A 21,645-nucleotide genomic window follows, 5' to 3' on the forward strand; every position below is an offset into this window, starting at 1 on the left:
GATAAATTGATAACTCAATAGTTTGATTCCTTTCACTATGTCCTTTCCTCCATGACTGATCATGCAGGACATGAGAAGAGATCTTATCCAGTCCCTTCATCGGAGACTAAGAAAGGAAAATAATGCAGAGTAGTGAGACATCCCCCTAGATGGAAGGAGGCTTAAAGCTAAGCTACTCTCCTAGAGGCTCAAATGTAAATTCAGGCCATCTCTAGTCCCTCGTTGCCAGTCATTACACTCACTGTATTCTTCTCTAGAATGGTTTGATTAAGGGTCGAGGCTTGCCAACAGGGAAAGACTTCCATCTAGTGGTTGATGATGATGCTGACTCACCCAGGCTTGAGTGAAGCATTGTGGGATTGCAAGGTATAAATATCCTTCCATCCCTTGCCTCAGATTCATAAGGAGAACAGTGGAGTGCAACAAGGCGAGTTAATGTCCATGTCTCAAATGGCGCCCTATTCCCTGTGTAGAGCACTACTTTTTACCAGAGCCCTACATTGCACTATTATAGGGAACAGGATGCCATTTGGGATACAACCTACAGTGCAGCACTGTTGTCACGGCAACCATTCACAGAACAAGGCCAGATGGATTAATTTGCCTGCCAGTGACTGACTTAGCCTCCCTCCTTCCCCTATTTCTTCTGCACTGAATATTTCTTATCCATTTAGCTGGCTCTGGTTCGGTCCAAAATTGCTGCCTATGTAGTGCACTACTTTTGACTGTGGGACCTGGTCAAATGTAGTGCACTACATGGGGAATAGGGTACCATTTGGGATGCGATCTATGGCTGCTTGTATTCAGCAGTGGGTGGTGGGATGGGTTGAATTAAAGTGACAGGACTGCAGTACATGACAGTAGCTAAAGAGATCAGAGTAGCACTCCAGAGTCTGTGAGCTGTGAGAGATATTCCAAAGGGAAGTAACCATACAGTAGCCAGCCCCAGAGAAAGGATAGAGCTTTTCACTAAGCTATATAGCATCCATGTCTCTAATATAGCTTGTAAAGGACCCTCATAGGAACTGGGAGAGAGAAAAATAGTTTATATTCTAACAGATTTTTCTCAGTGTTAATTGGATTATGCATATCTGTGCTTTCTACTTCACTGGACCTGGATGCAGGATCTAGCCAGCCAGAACCCAGCAAGTCAGCTGGTTCTATCAGTTTACCCCAAAGGGCTTTTTCCTCCCTTTTTCTCTTCTATTTGTTTGAAATGCCCAGATGAGCAAGCAGCTGAAGCAAGAGGCAGTCGGTCAGCTACGTAGTGAGCACAGGGGACCAGGAGGACCTTCGGTACAGTACAGGCATCTTAAAATAGAAATATAAAAGGAGGAGAGGAGGAGGAGAGTCTGTTGTGTGGCAGAGCTGTGGTATGCCCTGCTCTGTGCCTAGCAGTAGCATGGCCGTGATACAGGAGAAACAGAGGGAGACCCCCAGCAAGAAGCCAGTATCCCAAGAAGACAGAAAAGGGCTTTCTACCCAAGATAATCAAGACAACCAGAAGGACAGCAGAGCCGGGAGACAGGGAGGTGAGTACTGTGGCTTTGATATTATATATATTTTTTACTGTGTTTATAGAAAAGCAGGGATGCAGGGTGGTGGGTAGCTGTTTATTTGATATGGTGAGTATGATAGATTTGCTGTGGAGTGTTCACTCTGTTTATAGAATGACATGGAGGTCGTCGGTATTGTAGCTTTACTGTTTACTGTGTTTATATACAGGACAGGCTATCCGAACCAGAATCAGCCAGAATCAACCTCTCCCTTCTAGTTCATCCTCAGTGGGGAGATGATCCATCATGTATCTAGGCCAGATAATGAAGTCATTATTTTAACTTAGATTTATTTTGTAGCATGTACGGCAGAGGAATTTGGAAATGTCCATGGATCAGATGATCTGATATTGCCTCGTACTTCTACATAGACGTTCGTCCTATTCTCTACTGCCATTTTGTTTTGTAAACAGTGAGGTAATGATGTAGCTTATTGAGTCCCCCTCTATCTCTACTGTGGTAAATATCAACACTCCTCATAGGCCCGATTCAGTAAGATACATTCATGCCCATTGTTATAGCGTTGAGTGTCAAGGAAGATCCTTTTTGCGTGTCCATCTCTTGCAGGGGAAAGATCATTTCTGGTGTACGTCTCTTGCACCAAAATTCACATCACTATTGAGCGACCTCCTGTGAAGCATGTCTTTGTTCTTATCCTCTTCTGCCTCTATTTGCTTGTTTGTTTTAGCCATCTCCATGAAGACTTGTGTCAGGTGCTGGCATTTGTTTACCCCTGCAAGGCACAACAGGAACAGGCACATTATAACAGCTCTTTTATTAACAGCTAACATTCAGCCTAGAGGCTTAATGCCTGGATTAAGTACGACCAGTCGATTTTCTGTAAACTGGAATGATATGACCTACTGTATCTAGAATTAAGCAATTTATACTAAGATTCTCTTTTTCTGAGGTAGTCGTGTGTCTCATACTTTTCCAGCAGGTATAAACCATAATGATGCAGTTATACTTGTCATAAACATGTACTTATCATTTCTTATTCTCATCTCATTAACGATCCTGACTAAATAACAGTCATTTTGAGTCAGCTGAAAAAGTCAGAGAGACCTCAACAGTATGTTCTCTTTTATTCTTTCTTTCGTTTTAGAAAAAGGCAATGACGACATAAAGCCCTGTAATTCAGAGAAGAGGAGAGCAGTCATATGTGTTCCTGCCTCCATCAAATCAGCTGTGATCAGTAACAACACAACCAGCCATGGAAACCCAGCAGGTCATACATCAGAGTCTCTCTCTCTCTCTCTCTCTCTCTCTCTCTCTCTCTCTCTCTCTCTCTCTCTCTCTCTCTCTCTCTCTCTCTCTCTCTCTCTCTCTGTGTGTCTCGCACACACACTCAGTGCCTGGGGTACTGCTTGTTCTTTGTGGGTCATCTGTCATGAGTGGTCTTCCTCTGACGTGCATCACCATTATCAATGTCATGCTTTGTCCTTACAAAAGTTTAAGTATAACCTGACATTGTCCTTTTTCCCCCCCAATATCTTAACTTTAAGTCTAAAAAAAAGTCCTCTAAATGTAAACATATTTTCTGACTGAAAGAAATAGTGACACTTCATTTGAACCAAGCTTCAGCTACAGTAGAACCATCTTGAACTTCCTGCCATGATCAGTAATGTCACCAAACGCATACTGTTTAATGTATGTACTTGATGTAGAGTGAATGTGACATATTCTCTAATATTCCAGGCCCACAGGCACTGAAGGTTGCTGAGAGACTGAGACTAGCGAAAGAGCGGAGGGAGGAGCATGAGAAACAACTTGGTATGTATACCCACACGTGATGACAGTACAGCTAATACACCTATGAGACCACTCAATTGTTTGTGACTTATTTTTTCAATTTTTTAAAAGTATTTTAGTAACCTGGTCCATGTCTATTTGTGCTGTCTTTTTGCCAGCTCCCATGGAAACTGTCATGCCAAATGAGTTCATTAGAAGTTAGCTATACAGCACAATGATCTGGGACCAGGGTACTGGTATTTGTGTGGCTAATAAGTCCCACAATGTGTTTGCAGTGTCCAGAGAGCTGGGCTGGTTGGCTCGAGAGGAGAGGGCCAGGCGTCTCTATAAACAACAGCTGGAGGAGAGGAAGAGGAGGCTACAGGAGCAGCGAGAGAAGGAGGAGAAGAGGAGGACTGCTCTGGAGCGGAGGGAGGAGCATAAGAAACAGCTTGGTATGTAGCCAACACCCATGATGATGGGGGTTCTCAACCTGGTTCTCAATATGAGGTACTAGTTCCACTGGGTGTACCTTGCCTTATACCCAGGGGGTACTTGGGAAGACTCATAAGATTCTTTAAAAGAACTCATCCACCTGGTCAATTCATGTCAGCATTTCAAAACATTGAGGTGAGGGTATATTGTGTTTTTCATAGGTGAGTGTAAAGATATTTTTTTTCTATTTAAATGTTTGAATTATGGAAGCATTCTGGAACAATTATGTTTGTTGAAAAGGGGATCCATATTTCAAACAAGTTCCTAGGCCATCCAATGTGGTAACTAGCATCTTAATTAGCATTGGGGGGGTGGTTGGGGATGGTTGTCACATGGAGTGTGTGGTTGGTTGTCATTGTCAACATTGTCACTGCCAGTATACAATAAATCCCAAGCTCTTTTGTGCTGTTGCTATAAAGAGCCCCCTTCGTTGCCTCTCTCTCTCACACACTTATTTTTTCTGTCACGCATCCAGACACGCACACATGTATGTGCAAACATACAGATACACACACACATTTACTCAAAATGTCATGTTATTCTCAAGGCATAAAATGCATAATATTGAAAAGAGTCTTGTAAGATATACTGGTGCTGAGAAATACACACAAGACTAAAAAGTGTGACACCCAACCCCGGTCAACCCTACATGAAGGGGTACTTCGGAGCAGAGCAAAATGTGATTGAGGGCTCCGTAACCAAAGGAGGTAGAGAACCACTGAATAAACCAAACGAAACTCAACTAAATGTGCTTGTAGTTTCCAGAGAGCTGGGCCGGTTGGCTCGAGAGGAGCGGGCCATGCGTCACTATGAGCAGCAGATGGAGGAGAGGAAGAGAAGGCTTCAGGAGCAGAGAGAGAAGGAGGCGAGGAGGCGCACCGCCGTGGAAGAGAAGAGGAGGCAGAGAATGAAGGAGGAATCAGTGAGTTCTTGTGCCTGGGGGGTCAAATCAAATTTTATTTGTCACATGCTTCATTAACAACAGGTGTAGAATAACAGTGAACTGCTTACTTAGGGGCCCTTCCCAACAATGCAGAGAGAAAAATAATAGAAAAGTAATAATAACTACACAATGAGTAATGGCTATATACACAGGGTACCAGTACTGAGTCGAAGTGCAGGGGTACGAGGTAATTGAGGTAGATATGTAGTATACATTACCAGTCAAAAGGTTGGACACACCTACTCATTACAGGGTTTTTCTTTATTTTTACTATTTTCTAAATTGTAGAATAATAGTGAAGACATCAAAACTATGAAATAACACATAGTAGTAACCAAAAAAGTGTTAAACAAATCAAATCATATTTTATATTTGAGATTCTTCCAAGTAGCCACCCTTTGCCTTGATGACAGCTTTGCACGCTCTTGGCATTATCTCAACCAGCTTCATGAGGTATTCACTTGGAATGCATTTCAATTAACAGGTGTGCCTTGTTAAAAGTTAATTTGTGGAATTTCTTTCCTTCTTAATGCGTTTGAGCTAATCATTTGTGTTGTGACAAGGTAGGGGTAGTATACAGAGGATTTGGTAAAAGACCAAGTCCATATTATGGCAAGAACAGCTCAAATAAGCAAAGAGAAACGACAGTCATTACTTTAAGACATGAAGGTCAGTCAATACGGAACATTTCAAGAACTTTTAAAGTTTTCTTGAAGTGCAGTTGCAAAAACCATCAAGCGCTGTGATGAAACTGGCTCTCATGAAGACCGCCACAGGAAAGAAAAACCCAGAGTTACCTCTGCTGCAGAGGGTAAGTTCATAAATTGCAGCCCAAGTTCACAGAAATTGCAGTCCAAATAAATGCTTCAAGTAACAGACACATCTCAACTTCAACTGTTCAGAGGTTGCTGCAAAGAAACCACTACTAAAGGACACCAATAAGAAGAAGAGACTTGCTTGGGCCAACAAACACGAGCAATGGATATTAGACAGGTGGTAATTTGTCCTTTGGTCTGATGAGTCCAAATTTTTGATTTTAGTTTCCAACTGCTGTGTCTTTGTGAGACGCAGAGTAGGTGAACGGATGATCTCCTCATGTGCGGTTCCCACCGTGAAGCATGGAGGAGGTGTGATGGTGTGGGGGTGCTTTGATGGTGACACTGTCAGTGATTTATTTAGAATTCAAGGCACACTTAACCAGCATGGCTACCACAGCATTCTGCAGCGATACGCCATCCCATCTGGGTTGCGCATAGTGGGACTATCATTTGTTTTTCAACAGGACAATGACCCAAAACACACCTCCAGGCTGTGTAAGGGCTATTTGACCAAGAAGGAGAGTGATGGAGTGCTGCGTCAGATGACCTGGCCTCTGAAATCACTCCGACCTCAACCCAATTGAGATGGTTTGGGATGAGTTAGACCGCAGAGTGAAGGAAAAGCAGCCAACAAGTGCTCAGCATATGTGGGAACTCCTTCAAGACTGTTGTAAAAGCATTCCTCATGAAGCTGGTTGAGAGAATGCCAAGAGTGTGAAAAGCTGTCATCAAGACAAAGGGTGGCTACTTTGAAAAATCTAAAATATATTTCGATTTTTTTAACACTTTTTTGGTTACTACATCATTCCATATGTGTTATTTAATGTCTTCACTGTTATTCTAAAATGTAGAAAATAGTAAAAAATACAGAAAAACCCTTGAATGAGTAGGTGTGTCTAAACTTTTAACAGGTACTGTACATATAACTAGGAATAAAGTGACAGGTAATAAACATTAGCAGCAGCGTATGTGATGAGTCAAAAAAAGTTAGTGGAAAAAGGGTCAATGCAGATAGTCCAGGTAGCTATTTGGTTAACAATTCAACTAAATATTTAGCAGAATTATGACTTAGTCTGCTAAATACTAGTAGCTGCTGCTACTGTTTATTATCTGTCACTTTATTCCTAGTTGTTCAGGGTCCTGTTGGTTCCAGGTCGGCATGTTGGGTCAGCATGGATCAACAGTTACTTCGGTTTAGGTGTCTATTGTCGTCATCAGTGTTTCTTTACAGCTTTTTCAAACAAGAACAGTTTTTCCACGGAGAAGAAAATCTACAGATGCTGTTTTCCACATTTTGTGTACATATCTGAAGCTAAACGATTTTAACGCTCAATATGATGTCGTGGATTTTGGGACCAAGTTACTGTATCACTAGTCAAACTCAGTACCTACAGTGGATGTGGGAAGAGACTACTATATCACTGACACGGAGGTTTGTGTTGTGGTCTGAAGGAGCGCTATGAGTCTGTGGTGAAGAAGACCTTGGAGAAGAGCCAGAGGATTAAGCAGAGAATCAGACAGGGCTCTCGAGGAAGGAAGACCGACAACAAGAGCGGTAAATTAATAAAGGCTGCATCTCAAATGTCACCCTATTCCTATATAGTGTACTACTCCTATATAGTGTACTACTTTTTAGTGTCTTTTTGACTTTCATCCTCTTAACCCTTATGCTACCGAACTTATTTTTCACCCTGTAACATCTTTTAACCTTAATTTTTCTTCACTTTCCTCCTATTTCCTACCCTTTCTTACTTGTATTTTCTATCTCTGTTTTGTATTTTCTACCATTATCTCTGTCCCTGTGTATTGGCTTTCCCCCACTATGCTTGGCTTTACTGCTGTAGCTCCTCGCCGCTCCCCCCTGACTGCCTGGGAGAGGGCTCTGGTCAGTCGCCTCCTCACCCCTACCTGCTCCTACCTAGCCAGGAGCAGGAGCAGGAGTCATAATTGTCAGTCAAGAGAAGAAGAAGGTACTCTACAGAATGTAGAATAACAGTGATATATAGAAAATTATGAAGACCAGATCTAAATCTAAGAAAAATGACATATAAATAGTGTATTTTTTTGTTAAAATATATGGATAGTTGGACATATTTACAAGGCTTCTCAAGTAAAAAATTTACTAACTCTGCTTCTTTTCCTTTTTTCAACCATTTTTGGACACACTTACATTCTTTCACTGTATCACTTGCTAACCCTCACTCCATTGCTCCACAACAATGAAACAAACAAACACACTGGTTCAGTTGTCCATATTTGTCCCCGTTCAGTTTCATGCCACTCCATGCCTGCCACTGCCACCAACTCTCACAAATCACCACGCCGCTCTGGCACAACTGACCACCACCTGGTGCAGGCAGACCTACGGACAGACTACCGGGCTGACTACCGGTCTATCATCCAGGCAAACTACCAGGTAGCCACCTCCCCCAGTCCCAGCCGTACAAGCCATAGATCCATCAATGCGGCACAGGTAATACCTGCTGGAAATGTCATTGTAAGCATAGAGATAGATCGTTTTATCGTCGACTGGGTTGGTGGGATGGTGTTGTTGGTTTGTCTCCGTGTAATGTACGAACTTGTGGGCAATAATTTCCTTGGAGGAAGACAATAAACGGACTCTACTCCATTCTATTCCTTCTGACTCATTTTACTATCATATTTATGCTATATTGTTGGGTAAATTAGATTAATCGTCATACCATTTATTGGCTATAAGCCTCAATCACTTTCATGTCTTTCTGCAGTCCTAAAAAGACTGCAGAAAGATAATCTTGTAACCTGCCTGTTGATTTATTACGAAGTTAAAAGCAGCACAGCAGGAGGAAAATGAGAGGACGGCCAGGAGGAATACTCAGCAGCCTCACATACCCAATGTTCCCTTGAAAGCATTACCCACAAACCCACTACCCAACGCTGGCGTGAAAGCGTTACCCACAAACCCACAGTGCAGAGCAGCAGTGCCCTCCCCAGAACGGTATGACTGTCCGTCTATCTGTTATTGTGTCTGAATGTTGTTTTCACACAAACTACTGTACAGAATTTATTTCCTACAATGATATCACTCTGTTGAGAATATTGTGCAACCAACCTCACCTTTTGATGTTGTTTACTTATTCATCTAAACAAAAGTCTTCTCTGCTTCTTTTTTTTCAGCAAACCTGTGATCAGACACACATCTGTGATCAGACAGCCCCTATCACAGCAGTTAGAGCTGGAACTTGACCCTGTACCAGAGGAGGACACTGTTCCAGTCCCCAACCATACCCTGTCCCCTGGGAACTCACAGGCCAGCCAGACCATCTCTCCTGGGGCTCCAGTCCCCAACCCTACCCTGTCCCCTGGGAACTCACGGCCCATCAGGACCCCAGCTGCAGCGTGGGACCAGGTCCAACCATTCCTACACTCCCCAGAACCTCAGACTCAGAGAGAAATCACACTTAGTACTGAAGGCAGTGCAGATGAGGGTGAGCATCTAAAAGTGAAAGGTACTGCACCATCAACTACTATGTATTTTCTAGGTACATTTCAGATATTGTATTCTTGAGTGTGGGGTTGGGGTCAATTCCAATGCAGAATATCCAGTTCTACTCTTTGAAAAACAATCAGGAAATTTGGATCAGTGTGTTTTGGTTCAGAGTGACTCCTATGACATGTCCACCTCCTCAGCCCTCCCTCCTGGAGCCACTCCCAGCCCAAGGCCCTCTGCTGGCACCATGGACCCAGAGGAGGCCTCGCGTCTCCTGGCCGAGAAGAGGAGAGAGGCCCGCCTGAAGAGAGAGAGAGAGGAGGAGGAAAGCCTGCGCAAGGAGGAGTTAGAGAGGTACGGAGGGAGGGCCACCATACCATCTTCCCATCTCTCTTCGAATGACCCAACATTAATTTTCCCAGTATGAACAAAATCTGTTGAGTAATCTTTAAAATACAAGTATGCAGTTGTGTCTTGTGGACCTATTTGTCAGCTTAGGGAGTCTAAGAGGGCATTTAGCGTGTGTTCAGAGGATCAGATTAATTTGTATAGTAATGTGATGTATGATGTGGTGTTATGCAAATGTTATGTGGGATCACAGGCGAGGCAGAGAGGAGCTGGAGCGCAGGAGGTTAGAGCAGCGAGCACGGCTAGAGGCTGAGGCCAAGTGGCTGGTAGAGGAGAGGAAGAGGAGGGAGGAAGAGGAGCAGAAACATGCAGAGGAGGAGAGAGCCAGTGCAGAAGAAGAGAAAGCCCTCAGAGCCATGCAGGAAGCTGCTCTCCTCCAGAAACAGGTGAGGGATGTGGTCTTTGAATACTGTACAGTGCTAGAAAGTGCTTTGGTCAGATTGCCATCAGATATTTATGCACCTTCAAATGATATAGATGGATATATAACTGAAACACTAAGTAATACATTGTCCCGTTCTGATCTTTCCGTTCTCTGTGTCCCAGAGAGAGGAGGAGGAGGCCCAGGCCAGGGAGAAGGCAGAGCAGCAGAGGCTGGAGAGAGACAAACACTTCCAGGAGGAGGAGGAACAACGACAGGAGAGAAAAAAGGTGAAAGAGACAGAGAGAAATGTTCTGATCATCCTGAAATGCTTATAAGATCATCTGGGGACCCATATTGTGTACAATTGACTACAAGCAGCAACCATGATCTCTATATAGCGGAGCTGAATTATGGGGAACTTCAATACATGGGGTTGGGGAGGTTAGCGGCTATTCTTGTTTTGTGTTTCACAAAGAAAAACATTTGTTCTAAAGTAAGGGTGATAGTTTATCATAAAATCGTTCAAGACTTTTAACAGACCTCTTTTTGTTTTCAGCGACTGGAGTTGATCATGAGGAGGACTAGGAAAGAAGTAAGAGCAGTGCCCTGAAGCACTCGGGCTCTGCCACACCAACCAATGTTTACCCATCTTTGGCTTAAAATGAAACAAAAAAACACGTGTATTTTGCTGCCACAAGTATCATAGTTCTTAACCATTTAAAAAACAAACCAAACTTGCCCTTGACCACACTGATGTGATTACTTTCATGCAGAACTCCATCCCAAAGGTACAGTGGTTTTAGCAAAACACGGCCTCAAATACCAACGTTATTAACCATACTTTACTTTAAAAAATAAACAGAACTTGCCTTTGCCTTGACCAAATGGACATTATTGTTTTGTTTTCATGCAGAAGCCTATCCTGAATGGGAACTCAAACGGTAACTCCTCCTCTCCAGAGGAAGCCCAACCAAAAGAGAACACTGAGCCTGTTAAGAATAGCAAAGGCACTTTAGAAGAGGTCATCAACCTAGGGGTCGTTGTCGGGACAGGGACCAAGCCGTCCAATCTAGGTCTGAGTGACACGGAAGACATAGTTCCTGTTGTGGCCTTCAAAGAACGCAGGTATATCCACATGTTTGTCTGTCTGATCATGTCCTGTGACGCATGTCATCAGAAGTGATGTACTGTATTTGTTGACGAGCACGTTTTGGTTCATTCATTCAGGTCCCTGAGAACTCTGACGGGCATGGAGGAGATCCAGTCCCATCAGCGAGCAGGTGAGAGTTCATCACCAGATCCTCCGTCAGCTCATCTACACGCTCTATGCTATGTAGATATTACACTCGAGTCCTGAACGAAAGAGCTCATGGTCCAAATTTCAGGAGTGAAAGGGTGGGCTAGGCAGTGGGCACCCCCATAGCCAATCACCACCCCACACCCCAAGAGATGATTGAATCTTGAGAGACTGTGTGATTCGAACCATGAAGCTGATTGCATAGTTAAGGCCTTTCAATAATGTTTGTTGTATGTGCTTCTGAGTCTAAGCTAAGTATGAAGTGAATCAACTGATTTGATCATATTAATCCTTTTCTATTACATACTCCTCAGAGGTTATCTGAGTGTCGTACAGATCAGAGAGGGGAGACAACCCATCCAAGAATCTTTCCACAGCTGTGGTGGTTTTTCCTTTCCATCAACAAAGAAAAGAATAACTGCAGCCTTTTTCCTGCCCTGCACTTTGAGAGAGCGCATGTGATGTGAAACCAACACACACTCCTTTTCCCTGGAAGACTTTCCTATCTCGGAGTCGATCACCACCATTTGGTCACGTTTCTCTTTAATCCAAAGTGGCACGAGCTGCATGTGGTATCACTATCTACAACACTAGACATGGGAGCTTGTTTGTTCAGTGTTTCTGCAATGACTGTCTTATCTAGTCTAAACGAGGGCTCAGGCCGCATCGCTGTAGATTTAAACTGTGATAAAAAAATGAGTTCATTTCGGTGGGAGTCGGCAATCGATCGTGAAAAGATGTATTCTCTCCCTGTTTCACAAATCATGACTGATGTTTTTAGTCATGTGCTTTAGCTTATTACCTAACTGTGCTGCTATTTGAGCACTTTGCCTTGCAGATAGTAGGATAGTTTGTGTGTTGGAACTTGTGTACTAGTCTCAGAATAAAAGCTTTAGTTTGGAGTTCAAATAAAGACCACTGTCTGACTTTCCCTATTTTTGTGGAATATAATTGAAAAAAATCTGCTATGGAACTTATTTTCGGGAATAGTTACAGTACATGTGTGGTTTATAGTATTATACTCACTTGTGGTTGACCACTTGCAAAGTTTTTTGGCAGTCCCCTTCTTGGATATTGTGCAATCATTTTAGAAAACAAATTATAAAAAGAGTCTGAAGTGTAAAATGTAAGCCTGTTTATTAAAATGTACAAAAGTGTAAGAACAAATAAAGAAATGCGCTGATGCAAAGCTTTTAAATTCTGTATAAAATATATATATATTCACCAGTGTGATATGGATGTAAACCCTCAGAACACACCAGTGTAAACACTCAAAAAGAACACACCCCATCATAATCATGACATGCCGCAGCAATCATTGTCATGTTCAAAGGTAATGGCAAGTCAGTACAAACAGTGATACGCATGTCCCACATCTCAGTCTGTCTCCTGAGGCAGAGGGGGCTCCGGTGGACAGGTCAGGAGGACGGAGGCTTCTGAATGATCTAACTCTTGTCTGCGCCGTCTGTGCATGCACCCTCTTTAGCTGCTCGTCCAGCGCACTACCACTCATCACCACGGACACCTCTCAGTCTGAAGAATAACATGACATAACGCACCTTTTCACTATAACTTCATGTACCTGCCCTTATGTTAATCCAATAGTACTAACTTGCTTAGGAGAAATTACTAGAATGTAATGTTATTGACTGAGATATTAACTACAGAAATGTGCTATTTTAGGCATAGACAGCGTGATTGGCAAACTTGTTACAAAACCATGACAAACCTTTCGTGAGGTTGCATAATGCCCAGCTGCTGGAATCTCACTTCCTGATTCTTGAGGTACATCAGTATATTTTCTGAGATCGTAGCGTGGTGTCGGTAGTTGGATGACATGGTCTGTATGATATACGAGCGACAAGACAAATACATGGAAGAGCACAAATGGAACAGCCTGGCTTACAGTATAGCATTTGAAAATATATGTATTATTGCTAGAAATACACTACCAGTCACAGATCAAATCAAGGAACTAGAAAACAAACAAAATACATGCATGTTACCGTTCATCACTAGTTTGCTGATAATGGAAGCAGACCTATAGGACAGTGCTGCATTTTCACATTTGAAACGTCTTCAGGGGTCATTTTGGTGGCCAAATGCGATCGAAGTGAGTGAAAAGAATTGACAAAAATAGCATTTGGAATTTCAGTTTATTGCTGAATTAACTGGGTTCCTGTGTGGCGCAGTGGTCTAAGGCACTGCATCTCAGTGCTAGAGGCGTCAGTACAGACACCCTGGTTTGGCCAGTGTAGGCTGTCATTGTAAATAAGAATTTGTTCTTAACTGACTTGACTAGTGAAATAAACTGAAATGGAATTGACCCCAAGCCTCTCACCCCAGCTGGTCAGATGATACAAACAGGAAGTAACACACAGAACAGGTCACAAGGGCCTCGAGAAGTCCTGTTACACACTCACTGCCCACCAACACAACAAAGGTTTTAATGACAGTGCATGGCTCCCAATATCAGCTACATTTGTATGATTGCCAATATTTTTTACAATAATAACATCACATGACCAGGTCGGTATCTCTATATCCTTATCAAAGGACCATAGGGATGCTAAACTGATAAATAAGTGAGCCTTTTAAAACATGAGACGAACATTTAGATGGAAACCACATCTACAGTCCAACTCCCTTTAGCAGACCAGCTCGAATTAATCAATGTAATGGCCATGCAGTTATTACCTGCTGCCCCTCGCTGGGGTCGCTGAAGTTGGTGATGGTAACAACACTGTGGTTCATGATGATCAAACTAGATCTGTGACAGGGAGCAGCTGCCTTATCTGTACTAGGCCCTCATTCACCAGGCTCTCCTGGAAAAAAACACAATGAATACTGGCTGTTAACACGGGAACAAAGAACATCGATTTTAATCACCATCATATAATATTTAGAATCCTGACAGATTTTTTGTCAACCCTGGGATTCAAACCAGCAACCCTCCAGTTACTGGCTACCTCCAACTTTGAGGCTACCGCTGCCCCCATCAACATCATTATCTATTATGAAAATTCTCGCTCTATTGGGTTGCTGTGTAGATAGCTCAGGCAGTGGTGTTATAGCAGATGCAGCCAGAAGGGGAGCAGGGGAGCTCAGCAGAGCTTTCAGAGCCAACCCACAGGTGCAGCAGCTGCTCCTGGTCACAACCACAAGATAAAGCATAACAATCACACTCACTGCAGCCAATCCACAAGGCTCTGCATAATCTGTGTTGAATATGTGCCTCATAAAGTTAAATGGGTGTTTTCCCTGGTTACACGTTATAATTACCATTCACTGAAAGGATTCGAAGGCATCTGCAAGCTTGGGATGCATTCTAGAAATAAAATAAAACATTTTGGCAGAGTTTTTTTTTTTAACCTTTATTTAACTAGGCATGTCAGTTAAGAACAAATTCTTATTTACAATGACGGCCTACACCGGACGACGCTGGGCCAATTGTGCGCCGCACTATGGGAATCCCAATCACGTCCGGTTGTGATACAGCCTGGATTTGAACCTGGGTGTCCATAGTGATGCCACAAACACTGAGATGCAGTGTCTTAGACCACTGTGCCACTCAGGAGCACCAAGTGTAAGAGAATATTACATGGCAGCAGATATGGGTTCAAATACATGTGTATTTCAGTATTTATTATTTAAAAGTACTTTTTCCTGTGTATTTGAGTGCTTTCAAATACACAGCCCAAAACAAGCAATTTTATTTGAGTATTTGAATGGTTATTTGTAAAAACCAAATAGTATTTGAAAGTATTTTCAAATACTTATTTCAAATGCTATTTTCAAATGCCTGGGTTAACTGCATGAGAGTGTATTGGAGTATTTTCAAATACCTTCCAAATGTATTTCCAAAAACATTCCAATATTCAACTACTTGTTTTTTCAAATAAAGATGATCTAAATACTTGTTTTGAAATGTATTGAAAAGTAATTGAAATACCAGAAATAGTACTTCACACTGAAAGGTATTCTGTCATGCAGACCTGGGTTCAGAGTGTAACATTGAGGACATGAGCGTCAGGGGAGACTTCAACAGAAAACGGTCTCCAATGCCCAACATTTTGGGATGATGCTCAGGGACAGTGGCTATGTTGCTTAGGGCAGAGCAGCTGTAGAACTGACATTCAGGAAGAATGTGTGTCAGTTTGATCATTTATTAACAAGCTCACCATGTGACAAAGGAAGCACAAACATTGACCATTGTGCTACATCATTTTGTTCCAACTGTTTCATAAATACAAAAATACCTGCAGCACACTGATACTTAATGTGTTTTATTTTATGCAGCAACATTTGGTTAACGTACAGGAGACCGTGACAGTTGATTTATTTTTACCTGGACCTCATAGGTGGAGGGGTGAAGTGTCAGGACAGGAATGACATAGCACTCATCGTCCTCTCCAGAAACAAAGAACAAGGCTAATGCAGGCTGATGCAATGCAAGATTAATGGATAGGTAAAAGAAGGCACACTTCATATTGGCCAGATATGGAGACATACACTCACTGCCCAGTCTATTAAGTACACCCTGTTCACGAAAATGGATCGCTTCTTCCGACAGAGAGTCACGTGGCCGTGGCTTGCTATATAAAGCAGGCAGACAGGCATTCAGTTACTGCTCGATCAAATGTTAGAATTGGCAAAACAAGTGACCTATGCCACTTTGAGTGTGGTATGATCGTCGTGCCAGATCCAGTACCTAAGAAACGGACGCCCTCCTGGGCTTGTCACGCACAACAGTGTCTAGGGTCCTGTGGGCAAAAACAGCTCGTTGATGAGACAGGTCGAAGAAGAATGGCAAGAATCGTGCAAGCTAACAGGTAGGCCACGGACAAATAACGGCGCAGTACAATAGTGGTGTGCAGAACGGCATCTCGGTACGCACAACTCGCCGATCCTTGTCACGGATGGGTTATCGCAACAACAAGTGTCTCCAGTGGGCAGGCAATCACCAACACTGGACATTTGAGGAATGGAAGAATATTGCCTGGAATATGACAGCGAGTTCAGTTTACTTGAGTGGCCTGTGCAGTCCCCTGACCTCACCCCAATAAAGCGTTTTTGGAATGAGATGGAAAGGGCTGTTTCGCAGCATGAATGTACAGCCGTCCAATCTGCAGCAACTGCGTGATGCCATCGCGTCAGTATGGACCAACATCCCTGTAGAACATTACCGATATCTTATAGAATTCCCCGGATAATTCAGGCTGTTCTGGAGACAAAGGGGGGGGTCCGACCCGGTACTAGATGGGTTTACCCAATAAACCGGCCGGTGAGTATGTCTAGGAATGAGTTATGAGGGTTCATAATTAATGTTGGGACCACAATCTATTCTTGATTTGATCTCTATGGTTAACAGTGACACGCATCACTTATTTTGAAAAGTCAACAAACAAGCTGAACACAGCCAACTAATGTGTCATTTAAACTCCACCCATTATGAACATATTAACACAGCAACAACCCAGAATGTGGCGGCAACCTGAGATATGTATATTATCTACTGGTGGACATATTCCTGTGCAGACCTACCAGACAGTGTGAGGTTTAAAAGGGCCCAAACTGCATTATTTAGGATTTGAGGATCATAACGCTTGGCTAAACCCAGTAGCGGAATCACCCAATCAGCTGACACGATATCGTCTCTGTTTGAGCCTACAACAAAAATGAAGCAAATTGAGATTACATCTAGTTTGGAAAACAGAGTCATGTTGGGTTAGAATAAAATGTTGACAAAACACAACATCCCACATATGTGCCATGACTTTCACCTTTCACTAACCAGCAAGAATGAAGGCATATACAGTTGAAGTCAGAAGTTCACATACACCTTAGCCAAATACATTTAAACTCAGTTTCACAATTCCTGACATTTAATCCTTGAAAGAATTCCCTGTTTTAGGTCAGTTAGGATCACCACTTTATTTTAAGAATGTGAAATGTCAGAATAATAGCAGAGAGAATGATTTATTTCAGCTTTTATTTATTTCACCACATTCCCAGTGGGTCAGAAGTTTACATACACTCAATTAGTATTTGGTAGCATTGCCTTTAAATTGTTTAACTTGGGTCAAACGTTTTGGGTAGCCTTCCACAAGCTTTCCACAATAAGTTGGGTGAATTTGGCCCATTCCTCCTGACAGAGCTCTTGTAACTGAATCAGGTTTGTAGGCCTCCTTGCTCGCACACGCTTTTTCAGTTCTGCCCACAAATTTTCTATAGGATTGAGGTCAGGGCTTTGTGATGGCCACTCCCATATCTTGACCTAAGCCATGTTGCCACAACTTTGGAAGTATGCTTGGGGTCATTGTCCATTTGGAAGACCCATTTGTGCCCAAGCTTTAACTTTCTGATTGATGTCTTGAGATGTTGCTTCAATATATCCACATAATTTTCCATCCTCAGGATGGCATCTATTTTGTGAAGTGCAAAAGTCCCTCCTGCAGCAAAGCACCCCCACAACATGATGCTGCCACCCCTGTGCTTCACGGTTGGGAGGGTGTTCTTCAGCTTGCAAGCCTCCCTCTTTTTCCTCCAAACATAACAATGGTCATTATGGCCAAACAGTTCTATTTTTATTTCATCAGACCAGAGGACATTTCTCCAAAAAGTACGATCTTTGTCCCCATGTGCAGTTGCAAACCGTAGTCTGGCTTTTTTATGGTGGTTTTGGAGCAGTGGCTTCTTCCTTGCTGAGCGGCCTTTCAGGTTATGTTGATATAGGACTCGTTTTACTATGGATATAGATACTTTTGTACCCGTTTCCTCCAGCATCTTCACAAAGTCCTTTGCTGTTGTTCTGGGATTGATTTGCACTTTTCGCACCAAAGTACGTTCATCTCTAAGAGACAGAATGCGTCTCCTTCATGAGTGGTATGACAGCTGCGTGGTGCCATGGTGTTTATACTTGCGTACTATTGTTTGTGCAGATGAACGTGGTACCTTCAGACGTTTGGAAATTGCTCCCAAGGATGAACCAGACTTGTGGAGGTCTATAATTTCTTTCTGAGGTCTTGGCTGATTTCTTTTGATTTTCCCATGATGTCAAGCACTGAGGCACTGAGTTCGAAGGTAGGCCTTGAAATACATCCACAGGTACACCTCCAATTGACTCAAATTATGTCAATTAGCCTATCAGAAGCTTCTAAAGCCATGACATAATTTTCTGGAATTTTCCAAGCTGTTAAAAGGCACAGTCAACGTAGTGTATGTAAACTTCTGACCCACTGGAATTGTGATACAGTGAATTATAAGTGAAATAATCTGTCTATAAACAATTGTTGGAAAAATAACTTGTGTCATGCACAAAGTAGATGTCCTAACCGACTTGCCAAAACTATAGTTTGTTAACAAGAAATTTGTGGAGTGATTGAAAAACAAGTTTTAATGACTTCCAACTTCTGTATACATCTTCAAGCAGGTAACTCATACATGTTGGAATGTACAGGTAACTGCCAAAATAAATGAAACACCAACATAAAAAGTGTCTTAATAGGGCGTTGGGCCACCACGAGCCAGAACAGATTTAATGCACTTTGGCATAGATTCTACAAGTGTCTGTAACCCTTAGAGAGACACTATTCTTCCACCAGAAGTGAAAACGCTGTATCAGGCCTAAAGTGAATGCAGTCTCAGGCGCCCCTCAAGAATCTCCCATAACTGTTCAGTTGGCCTATGACATTGTTTTCATGCTGATCAAACCAGTCAGTGACCACTCGTGCCCTGTAGATGGGGGCTTTGTCATCGGATGGAGGCATAGCCATTGTAGCCAAAATAATGGCAAAGATTCTGGCCTACCCAGCATTTTTATACATTACCCTAAGCATGATAGGATGTTAATTGCTTAATTACCTCAGGAACCACACATGTGGAAGCACATAGCCTAGGTGGCAAGATCAAATCCCCGAGCTATCAAGGTAAAAATCTGTCATTCTGCCCCTGAACAAGGCAGTTAACCCACTGTTCGTAGGTCATCATTGAAAATAAGAATTTGTTCTTAACTGACTTGCCTAGTTAAAGGTAAAAAACAAAACTCCTTTCAACATACTTTGTATCCCTCACTCAAGTGTTTCCATTATTTTAGTAGTTTTCTGTATGTTAATACTGTGTTGTAGATAACTATGCTAACCACATGAGTAGCTCAGAGTAGATCAGTTTGCAGAAAAATAAAGAAACCTGATCCTATTGATTCAACCTGGTCTCAAAACATTTCATATTATTCTGTACGTAAATTCAAGCTACGATATTTTGTATATGTTACATTTCGTATGTTATGTATTCATTTGTGGTTGTCCATCACTCATTTCGTATGATATGTTCCGAATTCTAACTAGGTGGCTAACGTTAGCTAGCTGGCTAATGTTAGCTAGGCTAGGGGTTAGGGTTGAGTTTAGGGGTTATGTTAAAGGGATAGCTGAAAGGGTAAGGTTAGAGCTACAGGAAGGATTAGCTAACATGCTATGTCTCTGGTGCAGCTCAGAAGTATAGGACGCAAAATATTCTCTTCTTCCTCAGACAGCTACATCTTGACAGCGCCTTTATGTAACGGATGTGAAATGGCTAGCTAGTTAGCGGGTACGCGCTAATAGCGTTTCAAACAGTTACGTCACTTGCTCTGAAACCTAGAAGTAGTGGTTCCCCTTACTCTGCAAGGGCCGCGGCTTTTGTGGAGCGATGGGTAACGACGCTTCGTGGGTGACTATTGTTGATGTGTGCAGAGGGTCCCTGGTTCGCGCCCGTGTCGAGGGGACGGACGTAAAGTTATACTGTTACATTGGTGCCGTGACCCGGATCACTGGTTGCTGCGGAAAAGGAGGAGGTTGAAAGGGGGGTGAGTGTAACGGATGTGAAATGGCTAGCTAGTTAGCGGGTACGCGCTAATAGCGTTTCAATCAGTTACGTCACTTGCTCTGAAACCTAGAAGTAGTGGTTCCCCTTGCTCTGCAAGGGCGGTGGCTTTTGTGGAGCGATGGGTAACGATGCTTCGTGGGTGACTGTTGTTGATGTGTGCAGAGGGTCCCTGGTTCGTGCCCGTGTCTGGACGAGGGGACGGACGTAAAGCTATACTGTTACATTGGTGCCGTGACCCGGATCACTGGTTGCTGCGGAAAAGGAGGAGGTTGAAGGGGGGTGAGTGTAATGGATGTGAAATGGCTAGCTAGTTAGCGGGTACGCGCTAATAGCGTTTCAATCAGTTACGTCACTTGCTCTGAAACCTAGAAGTAATGGTTCCCCTTGCTCTGCAAGGGCCGTGGCTTTTGTGGAGCGATGGGTAACGACGCTTCGTGGGTGACTGTTGTTGATGTGTGCAGAGGGTCCCTGGTTCGCGCCCGTGTCGAGGGGACGGACGTAAAGTTATACTGTTACATTGGTGCCGTGACCCGGATCACTGGTTGCTGCGGAAAAGGAGGAGGTTGAAAGGGGGGTGAGTGTAACAGATGTGAAATGGCTAGCTAGTTAGCGGGTACGCGCTAATAGCGTTTCAATCAGTTACGTCACTTGCTCTGAAACCTAGAAGTAATGGTTCCCCTTGCTCTGCAAGGGCCGTGGAGCGATGGGTAACGACGCTTCGTGGGTGACTGTTGTTGATGTGTGCAGAGGGTCCCTGGTTCGCGCCCGTGTCTGGACGAGGGGACGGACTAAAGTTATACTGTTACATTTATACACTCCTTTCTTTTAAGAAGTTCAGCTGACAATCTCTTTACATGTGCGTCGAAGTTCTTCAGCAGCTGCGCACACTTTTCACATATTTCAGTGGCCATCTCCAAAGTGAAGTGAAAACATTCACTATAGTAAAACATTGATATTGTTAAAATACACTTCAAATAGGCTATGGGTTACTTATTTGTTATATATAGCAGCGCTCAGGTATCCAGTGTTCTTCCCAAATCTTTAAAACAAACAAAAAAATACGGCGGAGGTAGCGGTCCTGCTGCTGGGTTGTTGCCCTCCTACGGCCTCCTCCACGTCTCCTGATGTACTGGCCTGTCTCCTGGTAGCGCCTCCATGCTCTGGACACTACGCTGACAGACACAGCAAACCTTCTTGCCACAGCTCGCATTGATGTGCCATCCTGGATGAGCTGCACTACCTGAGCCACTTGTGTGGGTTGTAGACTCCGTCTCATGCTACCACTAGAGTGAAAGCACCGCCAGCATTCAAAAGTGACCAAAACATCAGCCAGGAAGCATAGGAACTGAGAAGTGGTCTGTGGTCACCACCTGCAGAACCACTCCTTTATTGGGGGTGTCTTGCTAATTGCCTATCATTTCCACCTTTTGTCTATTCCATTTGCACAACAGCATGTGAAATTTATTGTCAATCAGTGTTCCTTCCTAAGTGGACAGTTTGATTTCACAGAAGTGTGATTGACTTGGAGTTACATTGTGTTGTTTAAGTGTTCCCTTTATGTTTTTGAGCAGTGTATTATACCAGGGCCAAGTTCAGTTGCTAAACGTTTTCGAACGTTGCAGATAGAAATGCCATGGCTAGAGCTGATGTGATTCTACATGTCAGAGATGTATGTTTGTTCTACGTAGGCTATTTCTTTCTG

At 43.1% G+C, this 21,645-nt stretch overlaps 1 protein-coding gene across 1 annotated transcript; it reads left to right on the forward strand.

Annotated features, from left to right (window-relative positions):
• The first annotated feature begins 1,402 nt into the window (after positions 1-1,402).
• LOC120060067 (ensconsin-like) lies at positions 1,403-14,250 on the forward strand. The gene is made up of 15 exons (XM_039009132.1): positions 1,403-1,532; positions 2,662-2,784; positions 3,255-3,329; positions 3,584-3,742; positions 6,976-7,098; positions 7,388-7,513; positions 7,814-8,016; positions 8,348-8,520; positions 8,700-9,031; positions 9,213-9,307; positions 9,967-10,071; positions 10,341-10,376; positions 10,698-10,909; positions 11,012-11,064; positions 14,132-14,250. Exons 1-15 carry the CDS (start codon positions 1,403-1,405, stop codon positions 14,248-14,250), a joined length of 2,064 nt encoding a protein of 687 aa, XP_038865060.1.
• Positions 14,251-21,645: the final 7,395 nt, after the last annotated feature.

This window comes from Salvelinus namaycush, chromosome 15, assembly GCF_016432855.1.
Source record: "Salvelinus namaycush isolate Seneca chromosome 15, SaNama_1.0, whole genome shotgun sequence".
In the NCBI taxonomy this organism is placed as follows: Eukaryota; Metazoa; Chordata; class Actinopteri; order Salmoniformes; family Salmonidae; genus Salvelinus; species Salvelinus namaycush.

Coding starts and splice junctions, on each gene's coding strand:
- LOC120060067 (XM_039009132.1), top strand. CDS start 1,403: ATGGCCGTGATACAGGAGAAACAGAGGGAGACCCCCAGCAAGAAGCCA. Junction 2,785..3,254: donor CAGCCATGGAAACCCAGCAG/GTCATACATCAG, acceptor CTAATATTCCAG/GCCCACAGGCACTGAAGGTT. Junction 9,308..9,966: donor TGGCCGAGAAGAGGAGAGAG/GCCCGCCTGAAG, acceptor TCTGTGTCCCAG/AGAGAGGAGGAGGAGGCCCA.